The following is a 19,532-nucleotide window of genomic DNA, read 5'->3' on the forward strand; positions in this document are numbered from 1 at the left end:
CTTTTTGTTTCCCTCTGTCTCCCTACATGGAGATGTTCAGTGACCTGTTTCTTACAGAAGATAGGTAGGTACTGAAGGGAATTCAGGGCCAGAGTGATATCTTGGACTAGTATCAGTCACCTAGTTGCTTTGGACAGGAATTTCCCAGATTTTTTTTCCCAATTTGGCCTGGGTAATTTATCTTTTTTTTTGCCTCTCCTAGGAGATCACACAGTTTCAGGTGGAGTGTAAAGGATATATTGTGATACACAATGTATCACAATTGTATGGGACAGGCTTGATGTACCAGAGGGTCTTTACCTGTCCTTCATTGTTCGTATGTGGTATCTCTGATCCATTCGGCTGCACGAAAAGCAAGGATGTTGGTCCTAAAATTTCCTGCCTGCTCATCTAAAAAAGAACACTGCCTTTAAATGCAGCTACTGCCTTTAAGAGCTACAGTTGCACACAATTCCCTGTCCCAATGGCAGACCCAATGCAGGTTGGGAGCTTTCCATGAATAACTAATGAGGCAAGTACTGGAATTTCATGCAAGGTCAGCTATTCAAAGATATGCAACTGCAAAGATTGCAGCCCTCTGGTCCTGTCACCTAAACACTAACTTGTTTTTCCTAAAATGAAGAAATCAAATTCAAATTCCATTCCTAAGTTCAACCAACTTTGCTCAGTTTCAACAGCACTTTTCACCTTAATAATGCAAAGAAATAAATATTGACATAGTGCAAAACAGAGTAACTGATTTAGAGATCCTGTGAGCTCAGCTCTTTGTAACTTTACTCTGTTTTTTTCTGAATTCAGGGGATTAATAACCAGACAGTTCCTACTCTGAGGCATGTTGACAGCCACTGTTGATTGGTCAAGATAAATTGACCTTGGACCCATAACTGAAGGGCTTCCAGATTTTCTGAACACAATGTTACAGCCTTTATTGAGCAATAGTTTATGTTTTAAGCTTTTAACTCGTAGGATACCATCTTAAATAATTTTATTTAGTGCAGTACAGAAAAGGCTATGTTAGCTAAAGGGGGCTAAATTGGACTGTGTAACGTCCATTTTTTAGGTGCTAAACGGGAAATGAATTGTGGCCCTGTTCCTGCAAATGGTGTGGCCGTATCTTCACTGGGGCTTACTGCTGGGCAACCAGAGCACCTGTCTGAGTCAGGCATTAGGCCCTTTAAATGGGTAAATTGGAGTTCTAAAATGTACAACCCTGATTGCTATTTAAGGACAGTACTGGACAAATTGTGTGACATGCACACTCCACCCAGTATTTGCTGGTGGCCCAGCTGAAGAGGGACCCAAACATTTTAATGTACTTTTGTTGTGCTAGAAGGAGGAGAGATGCTTCTCTGAGCGCCACACAAACAATCTGGGCCACTGCCGTGTCGAGACCCCTCCCCTGAGATTAACCACCCCCTGATCCCACCAGATCTACTTTCTACCCATCTTATGCTAACAAGGGCCCACCCTCAAAATGGACCAGATCTGCCATTGTCACTTTTGGGCGGCCGGTAAATACACTCCGCAGACCAGCTGCCCGAAACTAGCCCACAGTCAAAATCGACTCCTTAATTTTGCAGCAAAGGGTCTGACATTGAATTCAAGCTCCAGCTGTCAATTTTACTATTTGCTTACCCATTTTACAAAAAACCTAGCAAGTAAAAGATTGTATGTGGCATCTGAGCCAAGGAAGTAAACTAAAACAGACAAAAGTTTGTAATTACCAATGTTTTGTCTGGTGTGTCACTTTTTATCACAATTCCATTGAATGGAGTTGAGGCATCCAAGGGCCTACAAAAGGAACTGGATAAAATCTGAAAATGGGAGGGACTGACAGTTAAGTGTAAGATATTGTTCAGAGAAGAAAAATTGGATGAGATACATAATGCAAGGGTCATGTATTCAACCAGCATTGTAACCCATGTATAATCTGACCTAAGTTGTACACTGTGAGAACACTGACCACTAGGTGGTGAACTTGTGGGAGACACTCCTAACCTAGACCTTCAGATATAAAAGGGGAAGCTCCACCCACTTCCTATACTTGAGTGCAAAGGAATAAAGGACAGGTCACAGACTGACCTTCTCTCAAGCATGGGCCTCGTGTGCATTTATACTTTATAGTAAGGACGTATCAATGGCGACAAGAAACTGGGATTTAAACCACGCGAGCATGGCCACTAGCAGAACAAACGAGAGGTACTGTGTTAAGGAATGGTTGGGACAGAGATTCAACATTGTTAAAGCAGCACACAGTTCTCCAGGCAGACAAGGGCAGTCGGGCATGCCCCAACATGTAGTCGAATCCAGAGGGGGAGTTCAACAGAGACAATGGCAAGCTGAACGGCAATTCACGCCATTGCAAGGGACAATGCGGCCAGTAATGGGGCCATCAACACCTGTTAATGGCGCACTCAGGAGCAGTCAGGGACAATCGACTGGCAAGGGACCTTTTGTTTCAAACAGCAGCTCATGCTAGAGGCATGGAGGCACACACTCAGCCGGAGTTTGCAAAGGTGAGCAAAATACCTGCAGAAATTGCAGAAATGAATGCTGGGGGAAATCGCTGGAAGCTGAAGTTCAGCGAGTTCATGTGGAGCACGTATACAGTTCATACACCAGGAAGTGGGTGGAGCTTCCCCTTTTATATCTGAAGGTCCAGGTTAGGAGTGTCTCCCACAAGTTCACCACCTAGTGGTCAGTGTTCTCACAGTGTACAACTTAGTTCAGATTATACATGGGTTACAATGCTGGTTGAATACATGACAGCAAGTTTCCAACTTTGCGTATCTGACAGAGAGCCACACCTTCCAAAAGAGCATGTGGGAAATTAGGGCACACGCTGCACACGATTTGTTTCAATCGCTGGTCAGAAAATCATGTGCAATGTGGTCCAGGAAATGAGACTCCCTAACAGTGTGAAGTTAGAATATTATCCATACACTCAATGTGTTGAGCGCGAGACAGGAAGAGATCTTCAACTGACTTCAAGAAAAACTTTTTTCAAGGAAAAAAAACAATACCATAATTATTTGTAGATAAAAATCAGTTAGCTTAACATCAGTGCTAGGAAAAATAATGGAATCTTTATTCAAATATGTAATAGAAACATAGAAACATAGAAAATAGGTGCAGGAGTCGGCCATCCGGCCCTTCGAGCCTGCACCACCATTCAATAAGATCATGGCTGATCATTCCTTCAGTACCCCGTTCCTGCTTTCTCTCCATACCCCTTGATCCCTTTAGCCGCAAAAGGGCCATATCTAACTCCCTCTTGAATATATCCAATGAACTGGCATCAACAATTCTCTGCGGTCGGGAATTCCATAGGTTAACAACTTTCTGAGTGAAGAAGTTCCTCCTCATCTCAGTCCTAAATGGCTTACCTCTTATCCTAAGACTATGTCCCCTGGTTCTGGACTTCCCCAACATCGGGAACATTCTTCCTGCATCTAACCTGTCCAGTCCCGTCAGAATTTTATATGTTTCTATGAGATCCCCTCTCATCCTTCTAAACTCCAATGTATAAAGGCCCAGTTAATACAGTCTCTCCTCATATGTTAGTCCTGCCATCCCAGGAATCAGCCTGGTGAACCTCCGCTGCACTCCCTCAATAGCAAGAATGTCCTTCCTCAGATTAGGAGACCAAAACTGAACACAATATTCCAGGTGGGGCCTCACCAAGGCCCTGTGCAACTGCAGTAAGACTTCCCTGCTCCTATACTCAAATCCCCTTGCTATGAAGGCCAACATACCATTTGCATTCTTCATCATCTGCTGTACTTGCATGCCAACCTTCAATGACTGATGAATCATGACACCCAGGTCTCGCTGCTCCTCCCCTTATCCTAATCTGCTGCCATTCAGAAAATATTCTGCCTTCGTGTTTTTACCCCCAAAGTGGATATCCTCACATTTATCCATATTTTACTGCATCTGCTATGTATTTGCCCACTCGCCTAACCTGTCCAAATCATCCTGCAGCCTCTTAGCGTCCTCCTCACAGCTCACACCGCCACCCAGTTTAGTGTCATCTGCAAACTTGGAGATATTACACTCAATTCCATCATCCAAATCATTAATATATATTGTAAAGAGCTGGGGTCCCAGCACTGAGCCCTGCGGCACTCCACTAGTCACTGCTTGCCATTCTGAAAAGGACCTGTTAATCCAGACTCTCTGCTTCCTGTGTAGCCAACCAGTTCTCTATCCACGTCAGTACATTACCCCCAATACTATGTGCTTTGATTTTGCACACCAATCTCTTGTGTGGGACCTTGTCAAAAGCCTTTTGAAGGCCCAAATACACCACATCCACTGGTTCTCCCCTGTCCACTCCACTAGTTACATCCTCAAAAAATTCCAGAAGATTTGTCAAGCATGATTTCCCCTTCATAAATCCATGCTGACTTGGACCAATCCTATCACTGCTTTCCAAATGTGCTGCTATTTCATCCTTAATGATTGATTCCAACACTTTCCCCACTACTGATGTTAGGCTAACTGGTCTATAATTACCCGTTTTCTCTCTCCCTCCTTTTTTAAAAAGTGGTGTTACATTAGCAACCCTCCAGTCCATAGGAACTGATCCAGAGTCGATAGACTATTGGAAAATTATCACCAATGCATTCACTATTTCTAGGGCCACTTCCTTAAGTACTCTGGCATGTAGACTATCAGGCCCTGTGGATTTATCGGCCTTCAATCCCATCAATTTGCCTGACACAATTTCCCGCCTGATAAGGATATCCTTCAGTTCCTCCTTCTAGCGAGACCTTCGGACCCCTAGTACATCGGGAAGGTTATTTGTGTTTTCCTTTGTGAAGACAGAACCATAGTACTTGTTCAATTGGTCTGCCATTTCTTTGTTCCCTATTATAAATTCACCCGAATCCGACTGCAAGGGACCAACGTTTGTCTTCACTAATCTTTTTCTCTTCACATATCTATAGAAGCTTTTGCAGTCATTTTTTATGTTTCCGGCAAGCTTCCATTCGTACTCTATTTTCCCCCTCTTAATTAAACCCTTTGTCTTCCTCTGCTGTATTCTAAATTTCTCCCAGTCCTCCGGCTTGCTACTTTTTCTGGCTAATTTGTATGCCTCTTCCTTGGATTTAACACTATCCTTAATTTCCCTTGTTAGCCATGGTTGAGCCACCTTCCCCATTTTAATTTTACTCCAGACAGGGATGTACAATTGTTGAAGTTCGTCCATATAATCTGTAAAGGTTTGCCATTGCCTATCCACCATCAACCCTTTAAGTATCATTTGCCAGTCTAATCTAGCCAATTCGCTCCTCATACCATCAAAGTTACCTTTCCTTAAGTTCAGGACCCTAGTTTCTCAATTAACTTTGTCACTCTCCATCTTAATAAAGAATTCTACCATATTATGGTCACTCTTCCCCCAAGGGGGCTTGCGCAACAAGATTGCTAATTATCTAGAAACTGAAAATAAAATAAAGAGTAGTCAATACAGATTTCAAAAGGGAAGATCATGCTTGAATAGTCTTATTGAATTCTTTGACGACGTAATAGAAAGTATCAACAAGGGTAATGCAGTGGATGCAATTTATTTGGATTTTCAAAAGGCCTTCGATAAGGTACCACATAGTAGACTCATGACTAAGGTTAGAAAATGTGGAGTCGAGACAGATAGCAAAATGGATAGCAAGCTGGCTACAAAACAGAAAACAGAATAGGGGTTAAGGGTAGCTACTCAGACTGACAAAAGGTGGGAAGTGGTGTTCCACCGGGATCAGTGCTGGGACTACTATTGTTCACAATTTACATTAACGATTTGGTCTCGGGAATCGGAATTAGAATGTCAAAATTTACAGATGACACCAAATTGGATGGTGTAGCTAATACAAAGGCTGAATGAGACAAAAGAGAAGACATTGGGCTGTAAATTGTGGCCTCTCCAGGTGCGTACAATGTGTGCACGTGCCCAAAGTGTTTAGTTTAGGCACGTGAAACGTATGTGTCTAAACCCAGCACTTGCAAGCTGTCAAAAATTCTTTGACAGATCACGTGCCTCCCCGGGAGAATGGCCTTCATAGGCAGAGATTTTGACTATTTGCCCAACTCTTGCCCAGCGAATGTTCTTCAAACTCTTACCCCTGGTAAAAGCGTTTAATTTCAATACAGATAAGTGTGAGGTGGTACATTTTGGTAGGTGAATAAGGAGATCAGATACTGCTTGGATAATAAAAGTCTGAATGAGGTAAAGGAGCAAAGGGAACTGGGGTAAAGATACACAAATTACTAAAAGTAGTGACACAGGTTAATAAGACTATAAAGAGCAAAGCAAGAACTGGGATTCATTTCTAGAGGGATAGAATTAAAAAGCAGGGAAATTATGTTAAACTTGTATAGAATCTTCGTTAGATCTCACTTGGAGATCTGTGTACAATTCTGGTCTCCATAGTATAAAAAGGATATAAAGGCACTGGAGAAGGACAAAAAAGATTCACAAGGATGATATCAGAACTGAGAGGTTATAACTATCAGGAAAAACTGAACAGGCTGGGGCTATTTCCACTAGAAAAGAGAACATTGAGGAGTAACCTAATACAGATCTTTAAGATAATGAAGGATTTGATAGCGTAGACATAGATGGTTGGTGAATCCACCTGATGTTGGTGTCAACTGACCTTTGGAAGGTTTCCCAGTCTACTTTTTTGAAGTTCCATCGTGGTTCCAGTGTTGATGTAATGACAGGAATTTCGATACGAATGTTGATGATTGAGGGCTTGTGTTGATTGTTGGGGAAGTCGTCAAGAACGGTTCTGGAGGCAATAAATCCAATAATGATTGTGTGCTGCCGCAGGATTTAAAGTCCTAAAGCAACTTAATGAAGCAAGCTTTGTGTTGCTCCTATTTGTCCATAAAGCAACAGTTAGGGATGATAACCTGTCAGGAAGAAGTACAGAAGGCCGGAGAGCAGCCACATTTTCTGCTGGGCCTGTAAAAGCTCTTCTGGAAGAAGTCGGACAGAGGAGGGGTTCATCTTTATTCTGGACAGGCACAGGTCTCCAAGAATAGCTCTATAGGGGAATGGGAAGAGGTCGCCACACTTGCCACTATCAAATTCCCCACTATACACAAGTGGAAACAGTGCAGGAAGAAGTTTAATGACCTTACTGGATCAGACAAGAGAAAGCACACAGGTCTTCTATTAACGCACTGTACAAAACATGTCTGTCACTTACAATTATCTCCCCTAAAACTGTCTCTCAAAGTACTCTAAATGTTTAACATGAATGCGACATAGTCAAGCCTTCATCTTTAACTATTCTTTTTCTCAGATCCTATCTCAATGTTCAGCTCATCTGTAACCATGAGTACTGCATAATCCAATGCTCACATTGATAAGCTGGCTAGTTATTGTTTGTTAATATGGCCATTTTAGAATTGAGGTGAGCCCTGAGATGTACTTGCTGCAGGCTACAGAATTGTAACTGCTACACGTGTAGTTTGGGCTTACATGCTTTCTGGCAGCTATGCATGCTGTATTGGGGCTGGCAGGATGTGTTTCTGTCCTGTGATTCTGTATCATCATCTATGTATATTTCAGGCATGCCCTGGCTACTGGCCATTACCTCCTAATGGCCATTGATCAGCATCACAGCAGATTAAATGGCACTAATGAAATTAGTGAAGCCCTGCCTCAAGGTTCTCCCTACCCAATTGCCAAGCATATTGAAGCTGGAAGAGATAGCTCATCCCACTCTGGCATATGATTTTGTGAGGCCCACATAAAAGTGAAGTGCCAATCATAATATTGGGCAAGATGAGCAGTGGGCACATGAGGTCCGGTGCCCAATTTTTCAATTCATAACTGCTACCTGCAGTGGTTCCAGGCCTCACAAAGTTGGGACTAACTATAATGTTCTCACTCAAATTAAGTTCTAGCCTCATTTGGATATTACAATGCATTTAAATGAAGCCTAGCACCATTTCATGTTTACTTAGGACAGGACCATGCTATGCGCTTCTATCACACATCCAGAAATGCACCTAAGGAAAGCTCCATCTGTGATGAGGCTACTAAATGGGTCAAGGGCATTGTTCCCCCTAATCTGTGTGACCGTTTGGTGATCAGGAGCTCCCGCACAGACTGCTCATCAGCTGTAATGCTGGAAAGGATACCGGGCATGCCCGACCATGCAGCAAATTTAAAGGGATCACACAGCTAAAATTAAAATTAGAGGGAACATTGGTAGAGAGATTTGTGCAGTTTTTATTTTCCAGTTTTACAGCATGGTTTTAGAATTAATTTTCTTATTAAATTTTGGTTGCCATTTTTATAAAAATTGTTTTCCTCTATGGTTTAAAAAAAAAATTAAGAATCTTTTTTCTCAACAATATGCAATTTTTGTGTGACAATTGCTGAATATAGTCTGCTAATTCATCTTTGTGGCGGTTGGCAACTCAAGTTAAAATCAATGATATGTGTTGGCTGACCACAGATTCAGTATTTCATGGTTGAAGTGGTACAAGAAGGTCAACATCATAGGCAATCCCTCAAAATCGAGGAAGACTTGCTTCCGCTCTAAAAGTGAGTTCTCAGGTGGCTGTACCGTCCAATACGGGAATTACAATCTCTGTCAAAGGTGGGGCAGACAGCGGTTGAAGGAAAGGGTGGGTGCTGTATATGGCTTGCTGCACCCTCCTTCCGCTGTCTGCGCCTGATTTCTGCATGCTCTATTTATCATTTTTTTAGGCCTTCTTTGCTGGCTTTTAAAAATCTCCCAATCCTCTGGCCTCCCACTAGTCTTGGCCACATTATATGCCCTTATTTTCAATTTGATACCATCCCTTATTTCCTTAGTTAGCCACGGAGGGTTATCCCTTCTCTTACAGTCTTTCCTTCTCATTGGGATAAATTTTTGTTGCGAGTTATGAAATATTTCCTTAAATGTCCGCCACTGCTCATCAATCGTCCCATACTTTAGTCTATTTTCTTAGTCCACCTTAGCCAACTCTGCCCTCATACCTTTGTAGTCTCCTTTATTTAAGCTTAGAACCCTGGTTTGAGAACCAACTTTTTCACCCTCGAACTGAATTTGAAATTCAACCCTGTTATGGTCAATCAAGGTGAATTTTGCCCTTTTTTTGCTTCCATCTCATTCAGGCTAGCACCTGCGGTATCAAACAGATAACTGAAGCATTAGTTAATATAGCCAGAAGTTTCATCTTCTTTACCAATGAATATAGCAACACCAGCATGCATAGCTGCCCAATCTCATCAGATAGCTCATTTCCAAAGGTAGAGCGATTATGGATGGCAATTATCCTGTAGATTTTTACTTGGAGACAGGGGAGCTGGGTGGGGGGGGGGTGGGGAGAGTTGGTGAGAGTGGTGGTCTGGATTGAGGTTGGGAAACCCCGAAGAAAGGGTTTCCCTCAGGCCCTGCCGAATTTAACAGTAGGACCTGATTAAAAAATGTTCTTCTTTCCTGGCTGCAGCCAGCCAGATTAAGAGACTAGATGGCTGTTGGGTACCAGGCCACAGCCAGGAAGCAGAGAGGAGGGAGGGTCGGAGGCGTGGGGAGGCGGGGGCGAATCCCGGCCAGCCAGAGTTAAATTTGAAATAATGGATAAATATGAGGCACGCAACCTCATTATAATGGGAGTAGATTCGCGACCCGCCCCCCCCCCCACCCCACCCGTCGTGCCTCTGTTAAAAGTGCAAGTAGGCAGGTTGGAGCTGGATTGGGACAGGATTCAGAGTTTTAACTTTTTAACCTCTCACCCGACACAAACCCGCCCATTTTTTGGGGTTAACATTCCCCAGTGTGTCTATAGGTGACCATAAGCTTCAGGTTGTCAGCTGTGGCTTAGTGGATAGCTCACTCGTCTCTGAGTCAGAAGGTTGTGGGTTCAAGTCCCACTCCAGAAACTTGAGCACATAAATCTAGGCTGACACTCCAGTGCAGTGCTGAAGGAGTGCTGCACCGTTGGAGGTGCTGTCTTTCAGCTGAGACGTTAAACCGAGGCCCTGTCTGTCCTCTCAGGTGGACGTAAAAGATCCCATGGCGCTTATTTCGAAGAAGAGCAGGGGAGTTATCCCCATGTCCTGGACAATATTTATCCCTCAATCAACATAACAAAAATAGATTATCTGGTTATTATCACATTGCTGTTTGTGGGGGTTTGGTGTGTGCAAGTTAGCTGCTGCGTTTTCCACATTACAACAGTAACTACACTTCAAAAAGTACTTCTTGGGTGTAAAGCACTTTGAGATGTCTGGTGGTCGTGCAAGGGGCTATATAAATGCAAGTCTTTTATCTTTCTTTGTGTTATAATGATGTTATGTATGAAGCCCTCTGAAGATGTGTGTCAGCTGCATCAATTGCAGTTTGTAGCTTGAATGTGTGCCTCGCTGGAGTAGATATACATGGAGTATGAATAAGCATTGAGTTGTATGATTATGTGAGGAATTGGCATGAGCTAGCAGTAAATGTGGAACAGGTTGATAGGCAACACTTTGTAGCATGCATATTTGGGTCATCTAGTATCTTGTCAATGGTACTTATTAAATACAATGTTGTTGTATAGTCAAAGCCCTGATCTGACAAGTGTATATTCAATCCACCTACGAAGGAAGAGAACTGCATGGTGGCACATGGTATATTCTAGTAAGCTAGTATAGTAGCGAGGATTCTCTGTTCACCCATTGAGTCTTATTATTGTTAGATATAAAATCACACTCTGATTTAAAAAAAAATTCATTCCTGGGATGTGGGCATCGCTGGCAAAGCGAGCATTTATTGCCCATCCCGAATTGCCCGAGAGAAAGTGGTGGTGAGCCGCCTTCTTGAACCGCTGCAGTCTGTGTGGTGTTTCTTGTAGCAGTTTGTTACAACTGAGTGACTTGCTCGGCCATTTCAGAGGGCAGTTAAGAGTCAACCACATTGCTGTTGGTCTGGAGTCACATTTTGATGAGACCAGGTTTGGACAGTAGATTTCCTTCCCTAAAGGATATTAGTGAACCAGATGAGTTTTTATGACAAACGAGTAGTTTCATGGTCACCATTACTGAGATATTGGACAGACACAAGGCTGGGAAATTAACTTGTTTGCACCGACCGTTAAGGCCAGTTTAGAAGAAAAAATGGTGGATGCCTCGCTAACCCATTTGCAGCGCGGAACCATTTTGGGCGAGTCGGCAGCGCTGCCGTTCCCAGTGCTTGCAGATATTTACATGAGGCAGATCGTGATGTCAATCGGCATACAATGCTGATTTGATGCACAACTGCCAGTTTGAGCATCGGCGTTCTTTTTAACGCCCTCTTAAAATCATGACCTGCTGAACATGCATTCAGCAGCTGGAAAGATCCCCCACCAGCATTATTTAAAGGAACCGTCAACAACTTGCAGCTGACTTGCTTTTTCATTTCTACTGGCTCTGTGTAAGTTTGTGCAACTGTTTGAAGCTTTCTACAGTTATTTAAAGTTGGTGAGGTGACAGGGAGTGTTGCTGCAAGTGGACAATGCCTTGCTTCTCAATTCAAGGGTTCTGCTCACACCTCTTGCTCCCAGTCATGGGGGCTCTACTTGCAATCCTTCTCGCACTCAGGTATGACAAGGAGATGGAGTCGAGACAGTGAAGAAGAGGACAAGATGCTCACAGGGGGCTGAAGAACGGCAGGAGGGCTCTTAGTAGGAGGCCTTACTCACCTAGTGTCTTCAGGGAGCACTTCAGCCAGGAGCAATGTATTGGAGGCTCTGCTTCACCAAGGACATGGTAACAGAACTCCACCACCTCCTGCAACCAGACCTATAGCCTCAGAGCAGAGTGATAATGACACTGCCAGTGGCCCTCAAGGTCACGTCGCCCTCAATTTTTTCACCACCGGATCCTTCCAGTCTGGAGCAGGAGACGTAATTAACATCTCCCAGAGCGCTGTCCATTGCTGCACCCGGGATGTCATAGAGGCTCTGTACTCCAGAAGAATGAACTCCTACCTGCAATTAAGCCAGGAACAGTGTATTAGGAGGCTTCGCTTCACCAAGGAGAGAATCAGGAGGATCACGCAAGTGGCTTTGCTAGGATATAGGATAGCAGGCTTCCCCATGGAGCAGGGCGTCATCGACTGCACACACATGGCTTTGCGGGTGCAGCATACCAATCCTGAGATGTTCTGAAACGGCAAAGGCTACCACGACCAGCGCATCATGATGAATGTCCAGTATCCTGGCAGCAGTCATGATGCCTTCATCTTGTGCCAGTACAGAGTACCAGCAATCTTCCAGCCACCACACCAAATCCTAGGATGGCTTCTCAGAGATCGGCTGATGATTCCCCTCTGCAACCCCACCACTCGTGGCCAACAATCATATAATGAGAACCATGTATACATGGTTCTCATTATATGATTGCTGACCACGAGTAGTGGGGTTGCAGAGGGGAATCATCAGCCGATCTCTGAGAACCTCATCGAGCAGACCATCGGGGTGCTCAAGCAACAGTTCCACTGCCTTGACCACTCAAGAGGAGCCCTCCAGAACTCGCCAGAGCGGATGTCCCATTTTGTGGTGGTCTGCTGCACGCTCCAAAACCTGGCTGTCGTGAGAGCGCAGCCCTTGCCCCACGGATTCTGAGACCACCTCAAGAGGAGGAGAAACAAAAGGATGACGAAGAGGAGGAGACAGGCAGCAAATCCCCATTCCAGACGGGCTATCCATGAGCACCTCATCAAACCCCAGATCCCCATTGCTCACCACTTCCCACCTTACCATCCCTCTGTCACGGAATGTCACAGCGTCCTCCTGCGCATAAAGCTGAAATAAGAGCCACCACAAAACATTCCAAACATAGTTTATAAATTTATCAAATCCAAATCAAAACAATGTCAACTAATCACCCTTGTGCATTCCCTTAGTGTCTTTCTTTTGTGTGCCTTTTCCTATTCCCATGCTCCTATGAAGTGCTCCCCCAGTGGCTGCAGCATGGCTGGTGGAAGGCTGCTGGCTTTCAGTGGAGGAAATTGCAGATGGCCTTGCAGGGCAACCTTGAGCAGCTCTGGTCCTCGAAGGCTTGGCTGTACATTGCACCATCTTGGCATGGGTGGCAGCAATCTGGGCTTGTTGGATGACAGGCAATGGCAAGAGCACTGGAGGGGGGGTGACATTGGTGGGAGTACAAATGCTGTCATGCTGAAAGTGGACAACAGATTCTTGCTCCATAGAGCCACTGCCACTTCCCCGGGGTGGCACCTCAGAATTCCTAGCCATCTTTTGGGGGACAGATTGCTGGACTGCTGTGAGACCCTGCAAGTCACTTTCCACACTTGCAAACCCAGCCACGATGGCAGCGACCTAGACTTCCACTGCAGCACTGAGGCGTTGGGTCAGTTCCATCTGTTCTGTAATGGAAGCTGCGATATCATCCATCACACACAGCATCAAGGTCTCTCATGGAGTTGTCCATAATTTCCATCCTGGAAATCAGGGCTCCAAGCTCCGCGCAAAGCACCATACAATGTTGGAGCCGGACTTCTCCATGCTCCTTGACACTGACAAGAGGATCTCTGGCAGGCTTGCCATTGCACCAAGCATTTTTGTGTGCATGCAATCACCCTTCTTCTAAAAGCCACCCAATCGAGGTTATCATCTGAGTCCTGTGCAGCAAAATTCATGCGGGAACGTGCTCCAGGGAGCTGGCACCCGAGCTACACCGGCCTAGCTACATCCCACTCATGCTTGGTGACTCACCATGTACAGATCCCACCTCTATACTGCCATGTAAAGTCCGCGTAGTGCCATTTTCTGAGCTGGTGCCTGTGAGTGTCAGATGCAATGATAGTGTGTCTTCTCCTTCACTCTCCTCCTTCATCACTTGGGGAATTGGCTTTGCAGGTGGGACTTCTTGTGTATTTGAAACGAGAAAGACACAAGGGTTGGGTTGCGGTGAGGGGAGTAGGGAAAAGCAAGATATCCATGCATACACCATCAGCAGCTTGTAAGCGAGAGGAGATTACAGGGTGAGGGGAAAGTAGGATGTGAGAAGGATTAGGTATGACCATACCGTCATCATCAGCAATGGTTTCAAATTCACCGCTGGCCACGGACTCCGTCACTGCCCCTCCAATGATTTCAAGCATGGATTCCTCCAGATTCGTCAGGTTCTTTATTGTGGCTTGGCCGCCTCCCATCTATTAAGAACATAAGAAATAGGAGCAGGAGTAGGCCATTTGGCCCCTCAAGCCTACTCCACCATTGAATAAGATCATGGCTGATCTGATCATGGGCTCAGCTCCGCTTCCCTGCCCGCTCCCCATAACCCTCAGTCCTTAAAAATCTGTCTATCTCCACCTTAAATATATTCAATGATCCAGCCTCCACAGCTCTCTGGGGCAGAGAATGCTATAGATTTACAACCCTCTGAGAGAAGAAATTCCTCCTCATCTCAGTTTTAAATGGGCGGCCCCTTATTCTAAAACTATGCACCCCCCCCCCATTCTAGATTCCCCCATGTGGAAAAATCTTCTCGGCATCTACCTTGTGGAGCCCCCTCATTATTTTACATGTCTCAATAAGATCACCTCTCATTCTTCTGAACTCCAATGAGTACAAGCCCAACCTGCTCAACCTATCTTCATAAGTCAACCTCTTAATCTCAGAAATCAACCTAGTGAACCTTCTCTAAACTGCCTCCAATGTAAGTATATCCCTCCTTAAATAAGACCAAAACTGTACGTAGTACTCTGGGTGTGGCCTCACCAATACCCTGTCCAGTTGTAGCAGGACATCTCTGTTTTTATACTTTATGCCCCTTGCAATAAAGGCCAACATTCCATTTGCCTTCCTGATTACTTGCTGTACCTGCATACTAACTTTTTGTGTTTCATGTACAAGGACCCCCAGGTCCCTCTGTGCGGCAACATTTTGTAATTTTTCTCCATTTAAATAATAATTTTCTTATTTATTTTTTCTGCCAAAGTGGATAACCTCACACTTTCCCACATTATACTCCATCTGCCAATTTTTTTGCCCACTTAGCCTGTCTATATCCCTTTGCAGATTGTTTGCGACCTCCTCACAATTTGCTTTCCCACCCATCTTTGTATCATCAGCAAACTTGGCTACATTACACTCAGTCCCTTCATCCAAATCATTAATATAGATTATAAATAGTTGAGGCCCCAGAACCGATCCCTGTGGCACCCCACTAGTTACTATTTGCCAATTGTTGTTGCTCCTTCCTATTATGTGACACCTTGGCCTGCAAGAGAAAGGAAAGTGTGTCAGTGATTGTGGTGCAATGTGTTTGGGTGATATGTCTGCCATGGTTGGATAGCTGGCAGTGTGCGCAAGGTGTGAGATGTAAGTGTAAGTCTTGCAGCAGTAATAAGCATGTGAGGGTGAAGTAAAGCTATGATTGTGTCTGATGATTGCTAGAGTTTGTTGGTCGGTGAGTGATGGGGTGTGGTGCATTGAGCAGTGTGTGAGGCTAGTGAAGCAAATGATGGAAATGGCATTTGAAGATGCATTCACTCACCTTGACTGGTTGTGTGAGATCATTAAACTTCTTGCAGCACTGGATCCAGGTCCTGGCGGCAACACTCGCCGCACTTAGGGCTTCAGCTACCTCCTCCCACAGCCTCCTGCCCTTCTGCGAGTGGAGGATCTGACATCATCTTTGAACCGCCAGGACCAAAACCTCCAGTGTCGCATCGGAAATTCCCTTCTCTCGCTCTTGCCTGGTGGACCATGTTTTTCTCCACAATGACAATGAGGTGCTTCCACAACAGAGCACCTCCCCTTTAAGTTATGCCGAGAAACGTTATTGGCCAGTAGACTGCACCTGATATTGGACCTCCCACTCGGCACTAATCCGATCAGCAGCGCATTTAATGGAGATCAGTGCTGCAATCATTATGAGCAGGCAGCATGAAATTTGTGTGCTGCCTGTACCACTTTGAATGGGCGCAGGTACATCGCACTTGGCCCATTTTTAGCCCTTATCCAATTTCTAGGCCAAGGTTTGATTATGGAAGTGGTTGGTAACACTGAACCTGAATAAATATTTAGCATGAAACCCAAAAAACAGAGCAACCCCATCCACTTTGTCTGCCATGAAATAGGTGTTATGCTGCTTTATCACTTGACCACTTGCTCCATTCACATCTATTTTGCTGTCCACTGGATTTCACCAGTCATTCCTTTTGCCTCAGCCTTGAAAATCTGAAAAATACATTTAAAATACTTAGCACTTTTGTAAAAGCTGAAGCAATATTTTTCAAACTTTGTATGATCCCTTAACTTTCAAGAGCAGCGTTCCTTTAAATTTTAGCAGCAGCCCTTCAAGGGTAGCTCATATTTGCTGTTTCCTGCCCTTCTAATACTATTGCAGGGACAAATGTGGACCAGGCTCACCATGAATATATAAATATGACTCTCCTCGAGATTTTGCTATTCTGTAGGCACACTATAATATTGATTTTGAAAAATTCACACATAGGATCGCAAGGTACAGATAAGGAAGGCCATCGGCTTCACCCAGCTCATCTATTCAGGAAAAAAAATACTGGGCTCCCATCACAGCATCCTCAACATGATTCAAAGATTTTAGCCTTCACTATCCACATGCTGATCATTCTTTGTGTGAAGAACATCATAGTCCTAAACTCGCCTCCTGCCAAGCTGGACCTGCATCCCTTGTCCTACTGTCATGGTTTAGTGCTGGGATTCTGGGGCCAAAAGTCTGTGGGCCTGACATGCCAGTATAAATGCCAGGATGTGCCCACCTATTACCTTTGGCACTGACCCTGCCAAAAGTATGTGGGGTCAGAGCAAGATCATCTTATTTAAACATGCCTGCTAGACAGCCATGTCAATAGAGATGCATCACAATGATCTGCCACTTGTTCTCCATGATGGGAAAGATTTACAAATGTTATTTTACTATCTCATTTTACTCATTAGTTTTTCATTCAGCAATTATAGTAGATAACCTTAACTGAACTTAGATTTACATTGTTTACTGTTTCAGCTGTGATTTGCTTATTGTGCTAGGTGTTAATTTTTTTTATGCTGTTGTGCCACTTATATTGAACTTCACAGCTGTGCAAACTGTCTAGTGCCACATGTGCATATTAAGCCCACTTTGCTATTTGTACCAACTGTGCCATTTACTCTCGAAGCAGGATTGAGTATGTTGTGCCAGCTTCATATCTTTGCCAAGAATGCTGAGTGTCAGATAAGTCCCATCTGCCAGTTCAGCTATGGGTCAGGCCAAATATGTGCAAGTATGTAGAGACATACTGAAACACAATGTGACTAGATTTCGTGAAAAGCTATGTACTATTTTTATCAGATAATCTTGAAATCAATCTTTGCGCTACATCCTTTTATATCTTGACATTGTACTTTCTGGATTTTTGAATTGTAGATAAAGATACAAAGATGTTTACATGCTCAGAAATAAGGATACATTATGCTAATACTTTTATGGATTTCCTCATAGATGTCACAAATATAAAATTATAAAAAGATTGCATTTTGGATTCAATTTGACAACACAGAAGAAAACCACACATCAGGCATCTATTTTTTATTTTTTAAGGAATTCTTCGACTGGCTTTCGCCTCAAAAACATTTCAGGCATTTTTACTAGTTTACAAAATCAAAGTTGTGCTATGACATTTGCTCAAACACTTAGAAATAAGCTTTCTTTGTTAAAAGATTTTACTGCATTTAAAATTAACCACTAAGAATACAAAGCTTTGAGAGTTATTTTTGTTACTTTAATTCACAACCAAGGGAGTTATTCGCACTACAGAGATCTAATGGAAATGTCCTTTGGCCTAGTTCCCGTTCAGATCGTAGTTGCCTAAGGTGTTGTTTCATTTCCTCGGTTACATGATATATTCTTCCTTCCACATCAGGGACAGGGGCAACTACAATTTTGTCATCAGCTTTCTTTTCAAAATCTAAGGAATAATAATAATGATAATATAATTACCAGTCAGTATGGGGCTAATGAAAAACAATAAATAAAGCAAAATACTGCGGATGCTGGAAATCTGAAAAAAAAACAGGACGTGCTAAAACTACTCAGAGGTCATGCAGCAACTGTGGAGAGAGAAACAGAGTTAACGTTTCAGTCAACGACCTTTCATCAGAACTTCATCAAAACAAGAAATGCCTGCTTTTTCCTGTAATCGACGACCCACAAGCAATATCGCAAGAACATCTGGCTTTGAAACGTACAATTTTTGAGAATGCAATTTTTACCAGTGGGTCATTGCTGAGAAAAAGATATTCTCCCATTTTTTTTTTTAAAAAGAGGAATTTTATCCCAGCTTTAGGATGCTTGTATTGAACTAATCATATTGCCATATAAATCTGTACACAGAAAAATCCTAATTATGTATTATCTTTGACTTAAATAAATTAAATGAATTAAAGCTTAAAATTTATGAAAGAAAATCATCTGCAGTTGGGCTATTTAATTTTAACATTCATCTTGTTGACCCAAAAGCCTATATATATTTTATACATTTCTGAATGATGATGTGGATTCGTTATTGAGAGATTGTAGTTTTTCAATTTCCATCTACTTTATACAGCTGCACCATATCAAAGGGATAATGTACTACAGATGCAAACATTTTCTCACCATTAAAATAATGTCAAGTGTAGTATCATAAATTATAACAAAAGTAATACGCTGTTTACAGTACAAGTGAGTGTAGTTCAAGCCTCACTAAAATTCCTAATATACATTTAAACAATTATGAAAGGCTCTTTTCATTAGAGAAGGTTAAGAGATTTGATAGAGATGTTCAAGTTTATCAAGGGTTTTGCTAAAGTAAATAGGGCCAAACTATCTTCACTTGTTAGTGAGTCGATAACTAGAGGGCATAAATTTAATCTCATTAAAAGGGAGAAGTTAATTTCTTTTACACAAAGCATTTAGAAGCAGCAGTGGAAGTGCAATACAGATGGCTTTTAATAGGTAAGTGGACAAATATTTGAAAAACTATCATTTAAAAGGGCAAAATAATGCAACTAAAGTGATAGCTCTTTCAGGAAGCTGGTACAGGAATGATAGGCTGAATAGCCTCATTCTGTTTAGTAAAATACCATGGCCTAGAAATTGAGTCACTTATCGTCACCCATTTATGCTGCTATCTTGGCGAAAAATGGGGGCTGCCACTCTTCTCTGGCGCGGGACTCAGTGGTTGCCATTTTGGTCTGGACATGTAAATCCTGAACTTCGATCTTAGCGCTGAGTTCAGTATTGGGTCCCAAGCTCGTTCTGAAAACAGAGCGTTCAACAGACAAAGAGAAGCGGTCTGCACCTCTTAAAGGGACACACACATCTTTCAGGTAAGTCTGCATTTAAACTTTTGGACTGGATTTTTAAAATTTTTTATTGAAGTAGTGGCTTGGTACAATACATGTTACAAAGAATTTAAGTGTGCAAGGAGTGCTGCTGGACGTTTGCAAGACCTCAGATGGTAAAGGAAGGCCTTTGAGAAGACAGAAAATGATGTACTCAATAGGTAAGGCAG

General features: G+C 43.2%; 1 protein-coding gene across 3 annotated transcripts in view; it reads right to left on the bottom strand.

Annotated features, from left to right (window-relative positions):
• Positions 1-17,551: 17,551 nt before the first annotated feature.
• The window catches only part of LOC139232264 (trifunctional nucleotide phosphoesterase protein YfkN-like), a 118,471-nt gene continuing 116,490 nt past the window's right edge, over positions 17,552-19,532 (bottom strand). For 2 of the 3 annotated variants that reach the window (XM_070862562.1, XM_070862563.1), the window contains one exon: positions 17,552-17,945. In XM_070862562.1, the coding sequence (XP_070718663.1) occupies positions 17,755-17,945 (191 nt within the window). In that variant the 3' untranslated portion in view covers positions 17,552-17,754. The remainder of the gene's footprint in view (positions 17,946-19,532) is intronic. The other variant, XM_070862564.1, reaches the window with a different exon arrangement.

Source organism: Pristiophorus japonicus, chromosome 2, assembly GCF_044704955.1.
Source record: "Pristiophorus japonicus isolate sPriJap1 chromosome 2, sPriJap1.hap1, whole genome shotgun sequence".
NCBI lineage: Eukaryota > Metazoa > Chordata > Chondrichthyes > Pristiophoridae > Pristiophorus > Pristiophorus japonicus.